Source organism: Teleopsis dalmanni, chromosome 2 (assembly GCF_002237135.1).
Source record: "Teleopsis dalmanni isolate 2A chromosome 2, ASM223713v2, whole genome shotgun sequence".
Lineage (NCBI taxonomy): Eukaryota > Metazoa > Arthropoda > Insecta > Diptera > Diopsidae > Teleopsis > Teleopsis dalmanni.
The window spans coordinates 34,689,513-34,704,698 of record NC_051847.1 but is presented as its reverse complement, the minus strand read 5'-3'; the positions used below and the strand labels follow the sequence as shown (position 1 = coordinate 34,704,698).

Genomic DNA, 15,186 nt, shown 5'->3' with positions numbered 1-15,186 from the left:
ATAAATAAATATATATAAATAAATATAAAAAGTAACTAAAATGCGCAAAGAATCAATGAAATGTGATTGGACGGCAAAAAAGCAAAATCAACTGCAACAACTGCAACTGAAAACTTGTAGGCGAAGCAAAAAGCGTTACAAAAACAAAACCGTTTGTAACGCTCCGCTGCCGACGACATATAATCATAGCAATTATTATAATTTCATTAAAACCAATAAATTATTAATTGCAATATTACTACTGATAACAATGACAGCTACAACGACAATTTGTCAAGCCGCAGCTGCACCGCACGGTTTCGCAGCGGCGAGCCCGACCCGAATACTACCAATCGCTGCCGTCTTATTGAAAACAACAGCAACAACAGCAGCTACAACGTCAGCATCGTTATTATCGACGACTGTATTGGCAGCGTTAACTCCCACACAACAAAAACAGCAGCAGCTGCAACAACAACAAGAGCTGTTCGCTTTACTAACCAAAAATAGACAGACATCGCTAAATGGTATGGTAAATAGTGGATTTGCTGTTGCTGGCGATGGTGATGGTGATGTTGATGCTGCTGCTGCTGCTGGCATTGCTGACGCAGCATCAAGTTTGACAACGTCAACATCCGGCACGCGTGACAAATTCGAAATTGAACATAGCAAAATTGTTTCTGCCTTCAAAAACGCTAAAGACAATATAAAAAATTATAAAAAGAACGCTGCCAACAGTTATAATAATAATGAGCATCATAATGTTAAAAAGAATGCTGATGATGATGATGATGTTGTTATTGCGCCAGCAGCAGATACATTTCTGGAGACAACAGGTTTTTTTGCTGACGATGGACAAAAATATGAAAAAGCTGACAAGGCGGGAATTGGATCGATTAATATAAACGACCATATTCAGCATACGAATGCCAACAACTGCCCCAAGGAGTGCAAGTGTCTCAATGACTTCTTCGATTGTGGAAAAAAGCATTTGGATCATGTGCCCGAATTGCCAAATTATGTTGTTGTACTGTAAGTAGAAATAATATTTTCATATAATAAATAATTTATAGTTAAATAAATTAAAATTATTATCTATATTGCATTATGGGTAGTTGGTACACAGTAGCGATTACTTGGGGGATGAATTTAAAAACTTATAAACAGTGGAAATTTAGTCAATAATCCTTAGGGTTGCAAATATCTACGCCAAACGTGCAATTTTATGCGGGGTGGTTGCGATTTAAAGTTGATAAAAGTAACAAACGTACCCTTATCTACTGTAATTACAATATTTGCTTACTTCACTCACCTATTATTAACTTGGAAAACAATAAGAATTAATGAAAACGAAAATTGGAAAGTTGAATTAATTAAGTAGAATTAAATAACGAGTTGAAGTTTAAATTTAAACAAAATGGCTAGGCAGATTTTCAAGCTTATAACTTATATATATATATATGCCAATTAATAGGGCTAGTTGAAATTTATCAAGATCATAAATTCTCGAGCCACCCTTGTCAAAAAGTAATAATAGTTGCAATTTTTCGAGATCATTAATTCAGAAGCCACCCTTGTCAAAAAGTAATAATATATAATAAAATGGCTCAACAGATTTTAAAACTTATAACTCCAACAGTGTATGTATCTATGCCCACTGAGATGACCCAGACACAATTGAACAGGAACAAAAATTTTACTGGGCAAACCCCCAATCAGTAGACAACCTCACATATTTTTTATAACTAGATATGCAGAATATGGAAAGAAGAAGAGAAAAGAGAAATAACTAAACTTTTTCTTTGTAAAAGTTTAAGACTCACAACATTGTTGTTGCCCACCGGATTCTAAAATGCAACGATATAAAATGTATATATGACTGGATGCCATACGAGGTGATTTTACAGGGGAGTTTAGGTTAAAGATGCAGCCTTGTACTCAAAGCCCACTTGAGGTTAAATAAAAATAATGTTCAATAAAGGATGTAGTATCTTTCTCGAGAAAACAATTGCAAGGCAACAACGTACTAAACAGGCTACCGACTGATATCTACAAAAAAAAACGAAATTGTCCTTGAACGATATCTATCCTAACCCAATTGAAGTTAGGCTTTAGTTATGTTTTAAGCATTTACTTGTTACGTATAAATACATCACTTCCCAACATTTACCCCATATAATATCTCATTTACCCCATTAGTATACTTATATCCCAACGTAGAAATTAATTTGGTCCTTATTGACGCTTGGCTCTAACCTACTGATCACAGTGGCAAGGTTTCTCCACCTCGATCCAGCTTAATTTCTGATTAAATCTCACCCACCCCTTAACTATTCCATCTCCTTAATAACTTAACTTCTCACTAACCCACTACCTAATCCATATTCTAACCGTATTTTGCAATTTCTTTAATGTCTGCTGCAATAAAGCTCAGTTCAGGTTAGAAAAATGACAACAAACATATATACCCTGTTGTTGTTGTGATAGAACGGTGAGAACTATTAAGCAGATAACATGAAAGTAAATACAAAGACGTATACATGGGTTAAGATGTGTCTAGGTTATGTTGGTGTGAAAGCGGAAGCGATTATTAAGAAGTAAGATTAGAGAGTAAGGATTAGAGATGGGCGAAGTTCGAATTGAAATCAATCAGGATCATGTCGGAGAAATCTTACTTACTTGAATTGGGCGTACAATATAGACCCAAGGTCGATTTAATTACATATACATATTAGTTGATTGGTTTAAAGTAAGGTTTCATTAGACTTTTGTAGTCTGTATTTAAAGCATGTTCTGCTTATAAAGCAGTTTTAATTTATATTGTAGAAATAAATTTATAACTTATTTACTATTATTTAAATTTACTATAAAATAATACTCTCTGACATTTTCAGGGATATGGTTGGAAATAAACTGAACGACACAACTGTACTGCAAATAAAAAATTTAACATCACTGAACAAACTGTAAGTATATATATTAATTTTATTTGCGACTATAAAAATATAATAATTCTTTGTTTTTATTTTAGTTCCTTAAAACGTAATCAACTGGAGAATATACCAAAATTTGTAGGCCTTTCGATGCTAAAGCAATTGAATCTTGCCAATAACCACATACAACATATATCACATGAGTCCCTAGCGTTATTACCAAAGTTGAGAGTTTTGGACATGACAAAAAACTACTTACATAAAATTGAGATCAATTATTTTCCAGCCACAAATACATTAGCTCATCTGTAAGTTATAAATAGTTTCTTAATAATTATTTACATTATAATACAATATATTTTTTACAGAATTTTGAATTCGAATGAAATTTCCACAATTGATGAAAATGCATTTGAAAATCTATCTAATATTTTGGACTTAGAATTGAACAATAATCGCTTGACTATGCTGCCGGGCGGGGTGTTTAAAAATCTATCCAAAATGAGGAAATTGTTAGTATAAATGCGAATTATATTTTAATTAAATATTAATTATTCTTTTTATTTCTTCAGATCATTAAACTACAACCATTTGGAAATTAATTGGTCAACATTTAAAGGTTTAACGTCGTTACAAAAACTCTTTTTACAATCGAATAATATTCGCGCTCTTCAAGATGGCATCTTTCATGTTATGCGTTCGATAGAAACTATTGAATTGGATCATAATGATATCACTTCACTGAATCGTCAGGGTTTATTTAATTTGACTAAATTACAACATTTGAGCTTATCAAATAATTCAATTTCCCGCATTGAACTTGATACTTTTGAATTCACTGAATCACTTAAGTCCTTAGACTTATCACACAACAATATAAGCGAATTTAAACCACAACATTTAGATTGTCTCCAACACTTAAAGCATTTAAATTTGGGTCACAATAAGATTCAATATCTAGCGGATAATACTTTCGAATGTGTAAAGAATTTGGAAGATTTGAATTTACGACGTAATAAATTGGCGTGGATTATTGAAGATCAAGGAGCTATACCACCTTTTAAAGCACTAGGAAAACTTAAAAAATTAGATTTATATGGCAATAATCTAAAGCAGATTAATACCAAGTCTTTGAATGGCTTAAACAGCTTAGAGTTGTTGAATTTGGGTGGAAATGCATTAGCATCTATACAAACCGGTGCTTTCGATCAAATGGCACATTTGCAAAAAGTCATATTTAAATCATTAAATTTTATATGCGATTGCGAATTGTTATGGTTTAGACGTTGGCTACAAAGAAATGCACAAACCAATACTCAAATTCATGCGAATGCTGTCTGTGGTTATCCGGAACATCTGTTAGATCGAGAAGTTTTATCATTAACGCAGACTGAATTAATTTGTGGTAAGAAAATTATAAAATATATACATAATATGCATTACCTCGGTCTCTTGCATTACAAATTTATGGTAGTTTTTGGATATAATAAATTTATATGGTTTAATAGTACTTCATTGATTTAGCAATATAAACAACTCTTTTTTTATTCCTAGCTGATACTCCGAAACCAATTATTATAGAAGAACCAAATAATCAATTAGCTGTTAAGGGTGCCAACATAACAATGGAATGTATAGCTAAGTCACCAACTGCAGCATCTTTAGCAGCAGCAGATGAATTAAAAATAAAATGGCGGCATGATAATCACAACATAAAAGATCGCAACGAACGAATTGTTGTAAATGGAAATCACAATGGATTTAGTACAACTGATACACAAATTCTACATGAACAATCGAATCACACGATAATTAAAGGTTATTTACGCTTATATAATGTTAGTTATGAAAGCGCTGGTAAATATCAGTGTGTGGTTTCTAATGCTTTTGGTACAACCTATTCACAAAAATTTAAACTTTCCATTGGGAGTAAGTATTTTTAAAGCAACAGTACAAGAAATCTATTAAATATTTTATTTAATTTACAGTTCATCCAACTTTCTTACAAATACCTTCTAACTTAACGATTGATTCTGGCAATACAGCACGTCTGGTGTGCTCTGCTGCTGGAGATCCAATGCCCGAAATAGCTTTACAAAAGTTTGGTGCTAGTGGTTTTCCAGCTGCAACTGAACGAAGACTAAAAGTCGTACGCGAAGAGAATGCTTTTATTATAACAAATGCAAAACCGATAGATACTGGCATATATACCTGTACAGCTGATAGTCCTGCGGGCGAAATAAAAATAAATGCTTCCCTAGTTGTTAATGGTGAGAGAAATAAGTCATTTATTTTTTTATTTATATATTTTTACTAATATTTATTTTATAATGTTTAAACATGATATGAATTTGCGATATAGACTTATGGATATATAATAATTATCTCTAATTGTATTTTTAAACTAAAATATGACACAAAAGTTATATTAAATAGAAAAGGAAAAATAGCATTGAAAATAATATTTTTACTTTCATGAATTGGATTTATTGGTTGACAATACAGCTGCTTTGAATATCATTCTTAATTGCAATTGCTGTTCGATTGCAAGGCGCAATCTAATAACACCCAATCTTGTCAAAATACGGCTCTGCGGATATCGACCGGTTATCATTGCATTTCGAATATCTTTCATCGTCATGCAGAATTGAATATACTTCTTGTAAACGAACACAATTAACTATTCTCCAAGCATATCTATGTACATACTACATAGATGAACATTCCAAACCCGACATGATCAGAAAATCCTTCACTTCGCAAAGCATCCATTGACAGCTTTCTTCGTATCATGAATATATCACAATGCAGCTAGCATCTGTGAGATCGAATACGAACTTGTACTAACAGCCCAGCCCTCTACATAAATACAATATACTCTTCGAGACCATGGTGGCACCGCAACAAAGTTCTTTATAGGCACCGCCTTATCTTGAGAATTATCCTAGCTCAATTAAGATTAGGATATATCCTTGTGCTAAATAGTTGCTTGCCACACATATATAAGGTAATTCCCAATGTTTGTCCCTACTGCAGTTCTATCCCCTTTGGGTCGATCATCTGCTTTTATGTCTTAATACACACATCAATTTGAGCTCTATTGATCTTTGATTGTGCAACTCTGCCTCTTTTGATATTGTCCATCTGCTGTGATCTTTCAACGCATATAACAATTTGAACTCATTTATGCCAGTTGAAAATTTTTTCCACCTCGAACTAAGACCACTGATGGACTTAAATAGATATTAGAAACATTTATATGGTCAGCTAAAAAATCCAATTGAAAAGAATAAAAAATGTTGCTATTTTTATTGCCTTTCATCTTTTTCTAAATGATTTATTTGTTAATTATATGTTTTTGTTAATATAAGCTAATTTCATTATTATATTTCCAGATAAACCGCAACCAACGATACCAGTAATGACTAAAGAAGTTGTTTTGGGTGAGTCGAGTATACTGGAGTGCCTTGATGATGTAGTGGCAGACTTAAATCAGCCACATCGTGAATGGTATAAAGATAACAAACCTTTTCATACATCACCAACATCTGATTCTGAACGTTACTACTATGAAACTGAAAAGAGGCTTCTTATCATAATGAATACCCAATCCATAGACGCTGGGAACTATCGCTGTGAAATTACGGATCAATTAAAATCATTTGTTGTTCAAACTGAATTAATTGTTGTGCAGGACAAAATGAAAATATATTATGTGTTATTGGGTGTTGCATTGCTCTGTTGTCTTATCCTTATTTGCGTCTTAATATGCTACTTAAAGTGTAAACAAAAACGTAAATTATCGAATATAAATATTGACCGGACTGGTGTTGGTGATGGAGTAAACAGTGGACTTATTAATATTGGTGGTGCACGTATAGCAGCAACAAATGATTCAACAATTCAACAACATTTATTGAATCACAGCCAAGGCAGTACGTTAGACCAAACACAGTTGACAACATTAAATCGTACCTATCTGCAAGATCAACTATTGCACACACATCCACGGCAGCAGCAACATACTCATCAAATGCGTCCACGCAGTTTAGCTGATTTAGATTTAAGTTTGAATACAAATAATGGTGCAACAAAACAACGAAATTATCTTTTAGGCAACGATTCACTCAACTATCAACAATTACTGCAACACGATGTAGATGCTATTGGTAATAAACGCATGGAGGATGTGCGTGAGAGTTTTACACTAGAATATTTACGGCAAAACTCCACTCAGGAGACAGAAATTAATCAGGATTATTTATCGAGCAAGGACTCCGGCACTGGTTCAGATGCAGCTGTAAAACGAAGTATAGAAGATTTTTCTTTATTGCCGCAAGAAGAGCAGCTACATATATTGTCAACACCAACAGCTATTGCTAATCATAATCGACGAAATGGTAGGACTATATTAGGAAATACAAATAGTTACACTGAAAACGGTGATAAAATTAGCCGGAATAAACATAATACAGAAGAAGATGAAGAAGATTTTGTAGCATTACGCCCACTTGGTGTATCAGATGTATATGAGGTTGATGAAATTGAACGAAGTGAACAAGAACGTCTATTTTTTAACAATAATCGTGCTCTTCAAATGGTATCAGGTATGAATCGTGATATCTGCGGCAATGCTCTAAACTATGAAGGCGACACTATTAATACTGAACTCAGTAGAAAAAATGATAGTCATCCGCAGCAGTTACCACATTTAAATAATAGTAAATGTAAAACAAATTTAAGTACAAATTTCAATAGTAACGCCACAGAAAAGGCGGTTGATATTTAACAAACTAATTATTAACATTCGAAACCAAATAAGACTGTAAATATTGAAAAACGCCTTCTTTCAAAAGAAAAAAAAATCATGTAATATATAATTTAATGTAGCTATAATTTAATTAAAAAAAAAACTGCAGCTAAGCAACAATACCAGTGAATACTATGTGCATACCACAGATATGTAATTTGCTTTATATACAGTATAATAATTTCAAATGAAAGCATTCAGTTTTGAAATGTAGCACAGTTTAAAGTGGAATATGGCACGGTGTTTTTACTCTTGAATCTTAACCACTTTTTAAATTAATGTACACCATGTGAGGAAATGCTCTTTTACAAGCGCTTACTTACTTACTTACAAGCGCTATCAAATACAAGCGCTATCAAATATTATTTAATGACACTGGTGTGACGTTTGTAAGAGAACATTTGAAAGTACACTACAGACGATCAATCTACATGATTAAGTTTTTTGAATATTTAGTGAATATATACTGAATATATAGTGAATATAAAATGAATATAATCGAATGCAGGTAGACAGACTGTGTATATTTGACTTTTAATTTTTTTTCATGCAATTCGATAAGTCAAAAAATATCTGTGCATTTATTCATATGAATGCGAGTCAGATACAGTGTTGTGCTTAATTCAAGAAACACTCGATTTATTCATACGTACGTAAGCGTACGGTGCACTGCTGTCTTACATGACATATTAGTGATCAAACATTTAGATTGTCTGTAGTTTTCTTTATGTTAACCTGCAATTTAAGAGTGAGGACTCCGTAACCCAAACTGTCACCTTGTTTCAACCTTTATACTAATCATTAAATATTTTACTGTTGTATATAAATAATGTAAATTTATGCACTTAGTTATTACTATACCCTTCACATATATAGTGTACAATTTATAATCAGGTACCATATAACTAACATACATTCTTTATCAGTTTGTCAAGATTAATTAACTTAACTACATCTGTCGGTAGGCATTCTGAGGTTAATGTAGGCAGCTCTAGACGACAAATGAATGAAATTTTTGGACGTCATTATGTGTCTATAAAATATCTCTAGAAGATAACATATATGTTCAAATGAGTATATTAATTTGATAACATAAGTGAAAAGTTGATAATAAATATTTCAACTTTGATTTAAAATAAAACTAAGATGTGAAGGGTATTGAAGCTTCGGCAAAGCCAAAGTTAACTTTGTTTCTTGTTTTGTTTTCTTTTTATGTACAAAAACAATATGTACATAAAAGTATTAAATTCATATATATGCATATGAAATATATATATATATATATATATATATAATATATATATATATATATATATATATATATATATTATATTATAATAATATATATATATTTATATATAATATTAATATTTATATCTACAATGTAATATATATAATATTTATATATAATATTATTATATAATATATTTATATATTTATATATAATATATTTATATATTTATATATAATATATTTATATATTTATATATAATATATTTATATATTTATATATTTATATATAATATATAATATATTTATATATAATATATTTATATATTATATATATATATATATATGTTTATGTACGTTTTACATAATATAATTTAAATAATATGAAACTTATTTATTTGTAAACGTTTTGCTTCCTTGTGATATTATTTGTTATTATTTAGCAAAACTAGTTATTCTATTTAGTATTTAAAAATGTTAATTTTGTACATGTATGTTGCTTTGTTATATTAAAAATATTTATTATATTCATAATATATGCACCTATAGTTCCATATGCAGCAAAATAGTATAAAGTTTATTACCAAGACTCTGGCATGCATACACGTAAACAATAAAAACTGAGCTTAAATGTAATTTATTTTTTCTTGATAATTCTAGAAAACAGAAAAATAGTTTTAAAATTAATTTTCCAACCAGCATTTTCAATAGGTATTACTACTATATTTGTATATTCCATTTTAATTTCAGTATTACACTATCTTTAATTAAATATAAAACAAAATAGTCAATTTGTATCAGATATTCAATAGAAATTCACTAATTTAAGTTGTAATTTTTGTATTATTACCCAAAATTAAATACATAGAAAAAATCGAATAATTCAATATAAAAATTAAATATTAAATATAAATATTAAAATCATATTTAAAAAATTATTTAATTAATGTATCAAAATCGATTATTAGTTAAATAAATCCCATTTCTAACATGTTTAAATGCGAAATAGTCAATAGAATATTAAAAATATTTAAATAGGCTTTTTATTTGAACTATTGAATAGAAGATACAATACTTATATATATATGTATTATATATATATATATATATTAGCCAATTTTAGTAATCAATTTGTAAGCATGTCCAGTTTAATAATTATAAATATAACAGCTTGTCTTAAATAATTAAATCAAATGCCAAAGAACTACTAATAATCTGTCTTTCTCTCTTCTTTTATCTATAAACAGTGCACTTGAGAAATAAATTTGTTACATAGAATTTATAGTTGGTTAATATTTAACTAGAATCTTCCTACGACAACATATATATACATAAAAGTAGAAATTTATATTTTTACTTTATATGTTCTTTAATAATCTTTTTTTTTTGCATCATTTTATGTTTTCTAAAATTCTTTTTAACTTAATAAAATATAGTAATTTCGTTTTTACTAATTCGCTGTTTTTTAATATAATTTTTTCATATTTAAATATTATCGTTTTTTCTTTTATATTACATACATTTTTATTTTCCTTATATATTTTTTATTTTTGCTCTTTTTTATAAATTTTTGTTATTTTATTTCTTACATATTTTATTTTCTATTTATTTTGTTTATTATTCTTTGAAGTATTAATATTTACTATTCTATAGTAAATAAAATAAATAATAACTATTATTAACTAAATGAAAAATGAACAAAATTAGTACTAAACAAAATAGAAACAAATATAGAAAATAAAATAAATAATAAATAAATATTAATAGAATTTAATAACAAATAATTATTATTTCATTTATTTATTTATTATATTATTTATTTTATTTATTATTGATTTTGTTAATTTTATTATATTTTATACATAGTATATTTTATATTTTTTTGTTTTCTTTGATGCATTTTTTTAGTTTTATTCTAAAATTTTTAAATAAAATTATTTCTACAATTATATTTTTTTTTTTTATATACATATATTTTATATTTTGTATAAAATAATAATAATATTTTATTTTTTTAAATAAAAATATATTTTAAATATATTTTTTTTTATATTTCTTTTTTTTAATAATTTTTAATTAACTATTTTACTTATATTTCATTATATAAAACATTCTATTATATTGCCTTTTATACATATTAACTTTTTAATTTAAAACTTTTTACATTCTTGAATAACAAATTTTATACAAGCAACAAAATTTATTAATATTTTTTTTAAATTAGATATTATTTTTTGTTATTAAATTTTAAATTAAAATTTAAATTTTGAATAAATTTATATCTATGATTAGCTTTCCTTATAGATTTTATTTTTTTAGGTAATTTTTAATTTTTTGTTTTAATATTATTTACTTTTTTATTTTATATTATTTTTTACATTTTTTTTTTTGTAATTTCAAATGATTTATAAATTATTTCATTATTTTTTTTTTAAAATCTATTTATTACACTACTTAAATTTTAAATTTCTTATATATATTTTCTAAATGGTCTTTTTTAGCATTATTTGTAATATTAACATTTTTTGCTTTATTTCTAAAATATTTTATTTAACTTTAACAAAATATATATATTTAATTTCTATAATTCATTTTCTTTTACACATTTGTTTTTTTCTGCTGCCTTTCTTATCCGCCCTTATAAACAAGTGCATTATATATTATTATAATTATTGAATAGACAAACATTAAAACATACATTTTGTAAATATAAATATCTAGCAAATATTTAAGATAAACTGTTTAAGTAAATTGAATGAAATTGACTATGTCATGTAACCCAAAACTTGCCTTTAATATATTATATATAAATATTATAATAAAAATTAAAGAAACATTTTAAATATTTATGTACGATTTTGTATGTACATAATTTTAAAATATTAAAAATTGTTCTTTAAATATTTAAATGAATATTGTCATAAATTTATAAATACCAATAAACCAATATACAATATTAAAAATCTAAAAAATGTTTAAATTTAATTATTAGGGAATAAAAAATTCAGAGAATCTTAAAAAATATTAATCAGATTTATTTTTGGATAATATAAAGAATCAATACATATTTTTGTGAAAGTAATTTAGATTAACGAAGAAAATAATCAGCTTCATTTTACTTTTAAGTTAGATAGGGTATTATCTATTATTTCTAAAGAAATCTTTTTTAGAGCAAAATACTCTGGTTTCAGCTCTTAAGAACATATAGCGAAAAAAATATCTGTTAATGATTTATACAAAATCTCAATCTATTAATTAATTAAGCATGGCGTAATTTATTATATGGAAGAGTTAATGGGGTTGGAGACGGTGGGATATTAGGAGGATTGATTGTTAACTTCTTATAGATTACGTTCATGGTATACTCAGCTTGGGCGCACTCATAAAAACTAAAAGAAATTGAACAGATTTGTGCATTAAAACTTGAAGAAAATCCATGTGAAACGGTTTAATACTTACTATATCAGGATTTTTTGGCCGAAGCTTGCCAGCGTTTCTGCTGTCTACTCGGCTGACTGCCGATTTAACTAGAATAAATTGGTGGATCCAAGTTTCGTCCAATATTACATATCGATGTAAAAACTTGGTCTGTTACAAAACTTCAGCCATTGAGCCATAAAGGTCAAAAGCTGAGACCTTATTAGTATTTGGATAACGTATATATCTAAGGTAAAATTGAAAACCAGAAGAAAAAGTGTAGGTAGTAGGTGAAAAGTTTGCTAAATAGTAATTATTGATTAAGAATAAACTCTGTGTAAGTGGTTGTTGTAACGATGATTGTAGAGCAGGATCACACAAGGGACGCGGACAACGTCGCGCGGAGGTAGTAACCTCCGCAAATTCTGATAGCTGGGGAAATAATAATAATTATATTTATCATTTCATCATCATTCGCACATTTAGTTTTAGTGAAAAAAAAAGATAATGTTGTCCTCAAATTAAAATTTGTATTCCTTCTTTGAATTATGATAAGTTTTTCATGTGATTTTACAGAAATATAATTTGAAGTCGAGCATGCAGGAATTAGAGTGAGGATCCATAGAATAGAACAATTTCAGCGTTTTGACTTTTATGTGCTTTGCATATTCTCGACTCTCAAAACTTTGTATATATATATATCAATCTAATATACCGTGGAAACGCGTGTTTCATTGCACTATTTTGATAAGTTTAAATTTTGTATTGGAGGATGAAATATAGCCATACCCACATGACCATGAATGAAGTAGTTTGTTTGCTTATAAAGCAGTGTGTTATTTTTAATACTTGACATTTTATCCGTACCAACGCATATGTCTCCTCTTGACTACGTCCATGCTATTTACAGTGGTTAACCTTTGTATAGATGGGATTTATTGAAATGTATCAGAGACAAGTGCTTAATCAATGAATACCAGTTACTCTACTCTACACAAATTTGCAACACTAATTGAACAGCTGACCGCCGCTTAAATAATTTTGTTTCTTATCAACATTTTTGTATTTTATTTAATTTGCAATGTTGTGAATTAAAAGTTACATATTTAAATGTATTAGCTGAAATATTGTGAAAAATAAGTTTAACTAAGTCAATTCTTTATTATTATTATTGTAAATAAATGTGTCAATGGCTTTGTCACACGCAAAACGTGAAGAAATTCCTGAAGATGCGGTGATTATATCACAGGAAGAAGCTCTAACATACCAATGGAAGATTATAAGTGAATGGGAAAAACCAACTGAAGTGTATGTTTAAAAACTATTAAATAATCATTAGTTTTAATAAATTTGTAATATTTATAATAATATTTGCAGAATTGCATTACGAAATGGCCCAGCTGTTTTGAGTGTTCTCTCGGGGGTCACCGGTTTTTTTGTTAACAATCACTACCGCAAATATCTTCGTCTTGGCGTATATGGTAGAAGTTCAACATACCTGCCAATTGTTGTAATACCTGCACTGTTTACATATATGACACATAAATACTTTGTGCAACGAGATTTAATATTGACACCAATTGCATGTCCGCTATGCCTGCAGACACGTGCATCCGCATTTCAAAGCGGCATTGGTTGTGTCTATCCAACAGTGCTGGCACCTTTTGCTGCATTTATGTTTGCCACAAGACATTACACCTACCGCCTGCCTTCAATAACGAAAAATCCCAAAGATGTTTTCAAACTATGGCGTAAAATGACTCGACCCATAACACCGGTACTAGCAACAATTTTTGTAGGTCAAGCAATAGCTGCTGCTTATATAACCTATAGAGAACAATTGGAATATTTGCGTTTGCAAATAAAAATGCAAGAAATCGAAAACAAAATAATGGAAGAACATTTTTCATCTACTTCGAGCTTTGAATAAAAGATAAGGCAGTGAAGATGGTAACAACATAGCTGGCAAAGATGTTAATATCATTTTCACTGATTATCTCAAAATAATTAATAATATTCTTTCTATTTTTGTAAAACAAACAAAATTAAAATGTATATGTATGTATGTATATAATACAAATGTTAAACAAAAGATTAATTTGGATATTATGAGCTTTTAATATTATAACTTTATAAATTAAAATAAAATCATAAATCAATACTGCTAATATGAAACTTACAATGAGTATTTAAACATTTTATGTAGATTCCATACAATTTAAATCAAATTATAATATATAATTTTTCACAAATTTAATAATATAATGTAAAAGGAAATAGCAGTTGCGGAACCAGGAACAGTTTACAGAAATAAACCCGTTCCGGAACTATGTGTCTATTTAAACGATTAAGTGGCGTTCATCACTCCTTACTAGAACTATAAAAGCAGAGTTCCTAAGTGCGTCATAATTATAACAAAAACAGAAACAATTAGTTCTATGTTCCAGATCAGGTTGCAAGAACGGCCGGGCTTACGTTTCGGATATGGTCGCTCGTTGAGTTTCAGGATCAAGTGTTATTCGTCACAACCGAAGGGGACTGCATAAGCAGATCACTGCGGATTACTACAAGAAAAACAACGACATCAGCATGCCCAAGATCTCAACCTGAGAATTTCTTTATTCTTTATTAAAACATAGAGAAATTGATTTGGAGTTATCAATATTTGTAAAAACAAAAACCAAATATTTTGCGACTAAAGCTTTAAACTCTTTCTTTGTTGATAATTACAATTAATTCTAAATAAGAAAGTGTAAATAATAAGTAAGTACAACAAAAATTTAATTTCTTCGGGTATACATACAATCCATACAACTG

The 15,186-nt window shown here is 28.5% G+C and overlaps 2 protein-coding genes across 2 annotated transcripts; both read left to right on the top strand.

Annotated features, from left to right (window-relative positions):
• The first annotated feature begins 23 nt into the window (after positions 1–23).
• On the top strand, positions 24–8,964 carry LOC119678571 (leucine-rich repeats and immunoglobulin-like domains protein 3). The gene is made up of 8 exons (XM_038090475.1): positions 24–1,011; positions 2,874–2,945; positions 3,011–3,220; positions 3,281–3,424; positions 3,485–4,317; positions 4,467–4,841; positions 4,901–5,182; positions 6,308–8,964. The coding sequence occupies exons 1-8, from the start codon at positions 41–43 to the stop codon at positions 7,699–7,701; spliced, it is 4,281 nt and encodes a 1,426-aa protein (XP_037946403.1). The 5' UTR covers positions 24–40; the 3' UTR covers positions 7,702–8,964.
• Positions 8,965–13,483: 4,519 nt separating this feature from the next.
• On the top strand, positions 13,484–14,444 carry LOC119681010. The gene is made up of 2 exons (XM_038094066.1): positions 13,484–13,677; positions 13,747–14,444. Exons 1-2 carry the CDS (start codon positions 13,559–13,561, stop codon positions 14,297–14,299), a joined length of 672 nt encoding a protein of 223 aa, XP_037949994.1. The 5' UTR covers positions 13,484–13,558; the 3' UTR covers positions 14,300–14,444.
• Positions 14,445–15,186: the final 742 nt, after the last annotated feature.

Bases quoted from the DNA above. Each gene is read 5' to 3' on its own strand.
- LOC119678571 (XM_038090475.1), top strand. From the start codon at position 41: ATGCGCAAAGAATCAATGAAATGTGATTGGACGGCAAAAAAGCAAAAT. The intron at 3,221-3,280 runs GTAAGTTATAAA...TATTTTTTACAG, and splicing joins ACAAATACATTAGCTCATCT to AATTTTGAATTCGAATGAAA. The intron at 3,425-3,484 runs GTTAGTATAAAT...TTATTTCTTCAG, and splicing joins CTATCCAAAATGAGGAAATT to ATCATTAAACTACAACCATT.
- LOC119681010 (XM_038094066.1), top strand. From the start codon at position 13,559: ATGGCTTTGTCACACGCAAAACGTGAAGAAATTCCTGAAGATGCGGTG. The intron at 13,678-13,746 runs GTATGTTTAAAA...TAATATTTGCAG, and splicing joins TGGGAAAAACCAACTGAAGT to AATTGCATTACGAAATGGCC.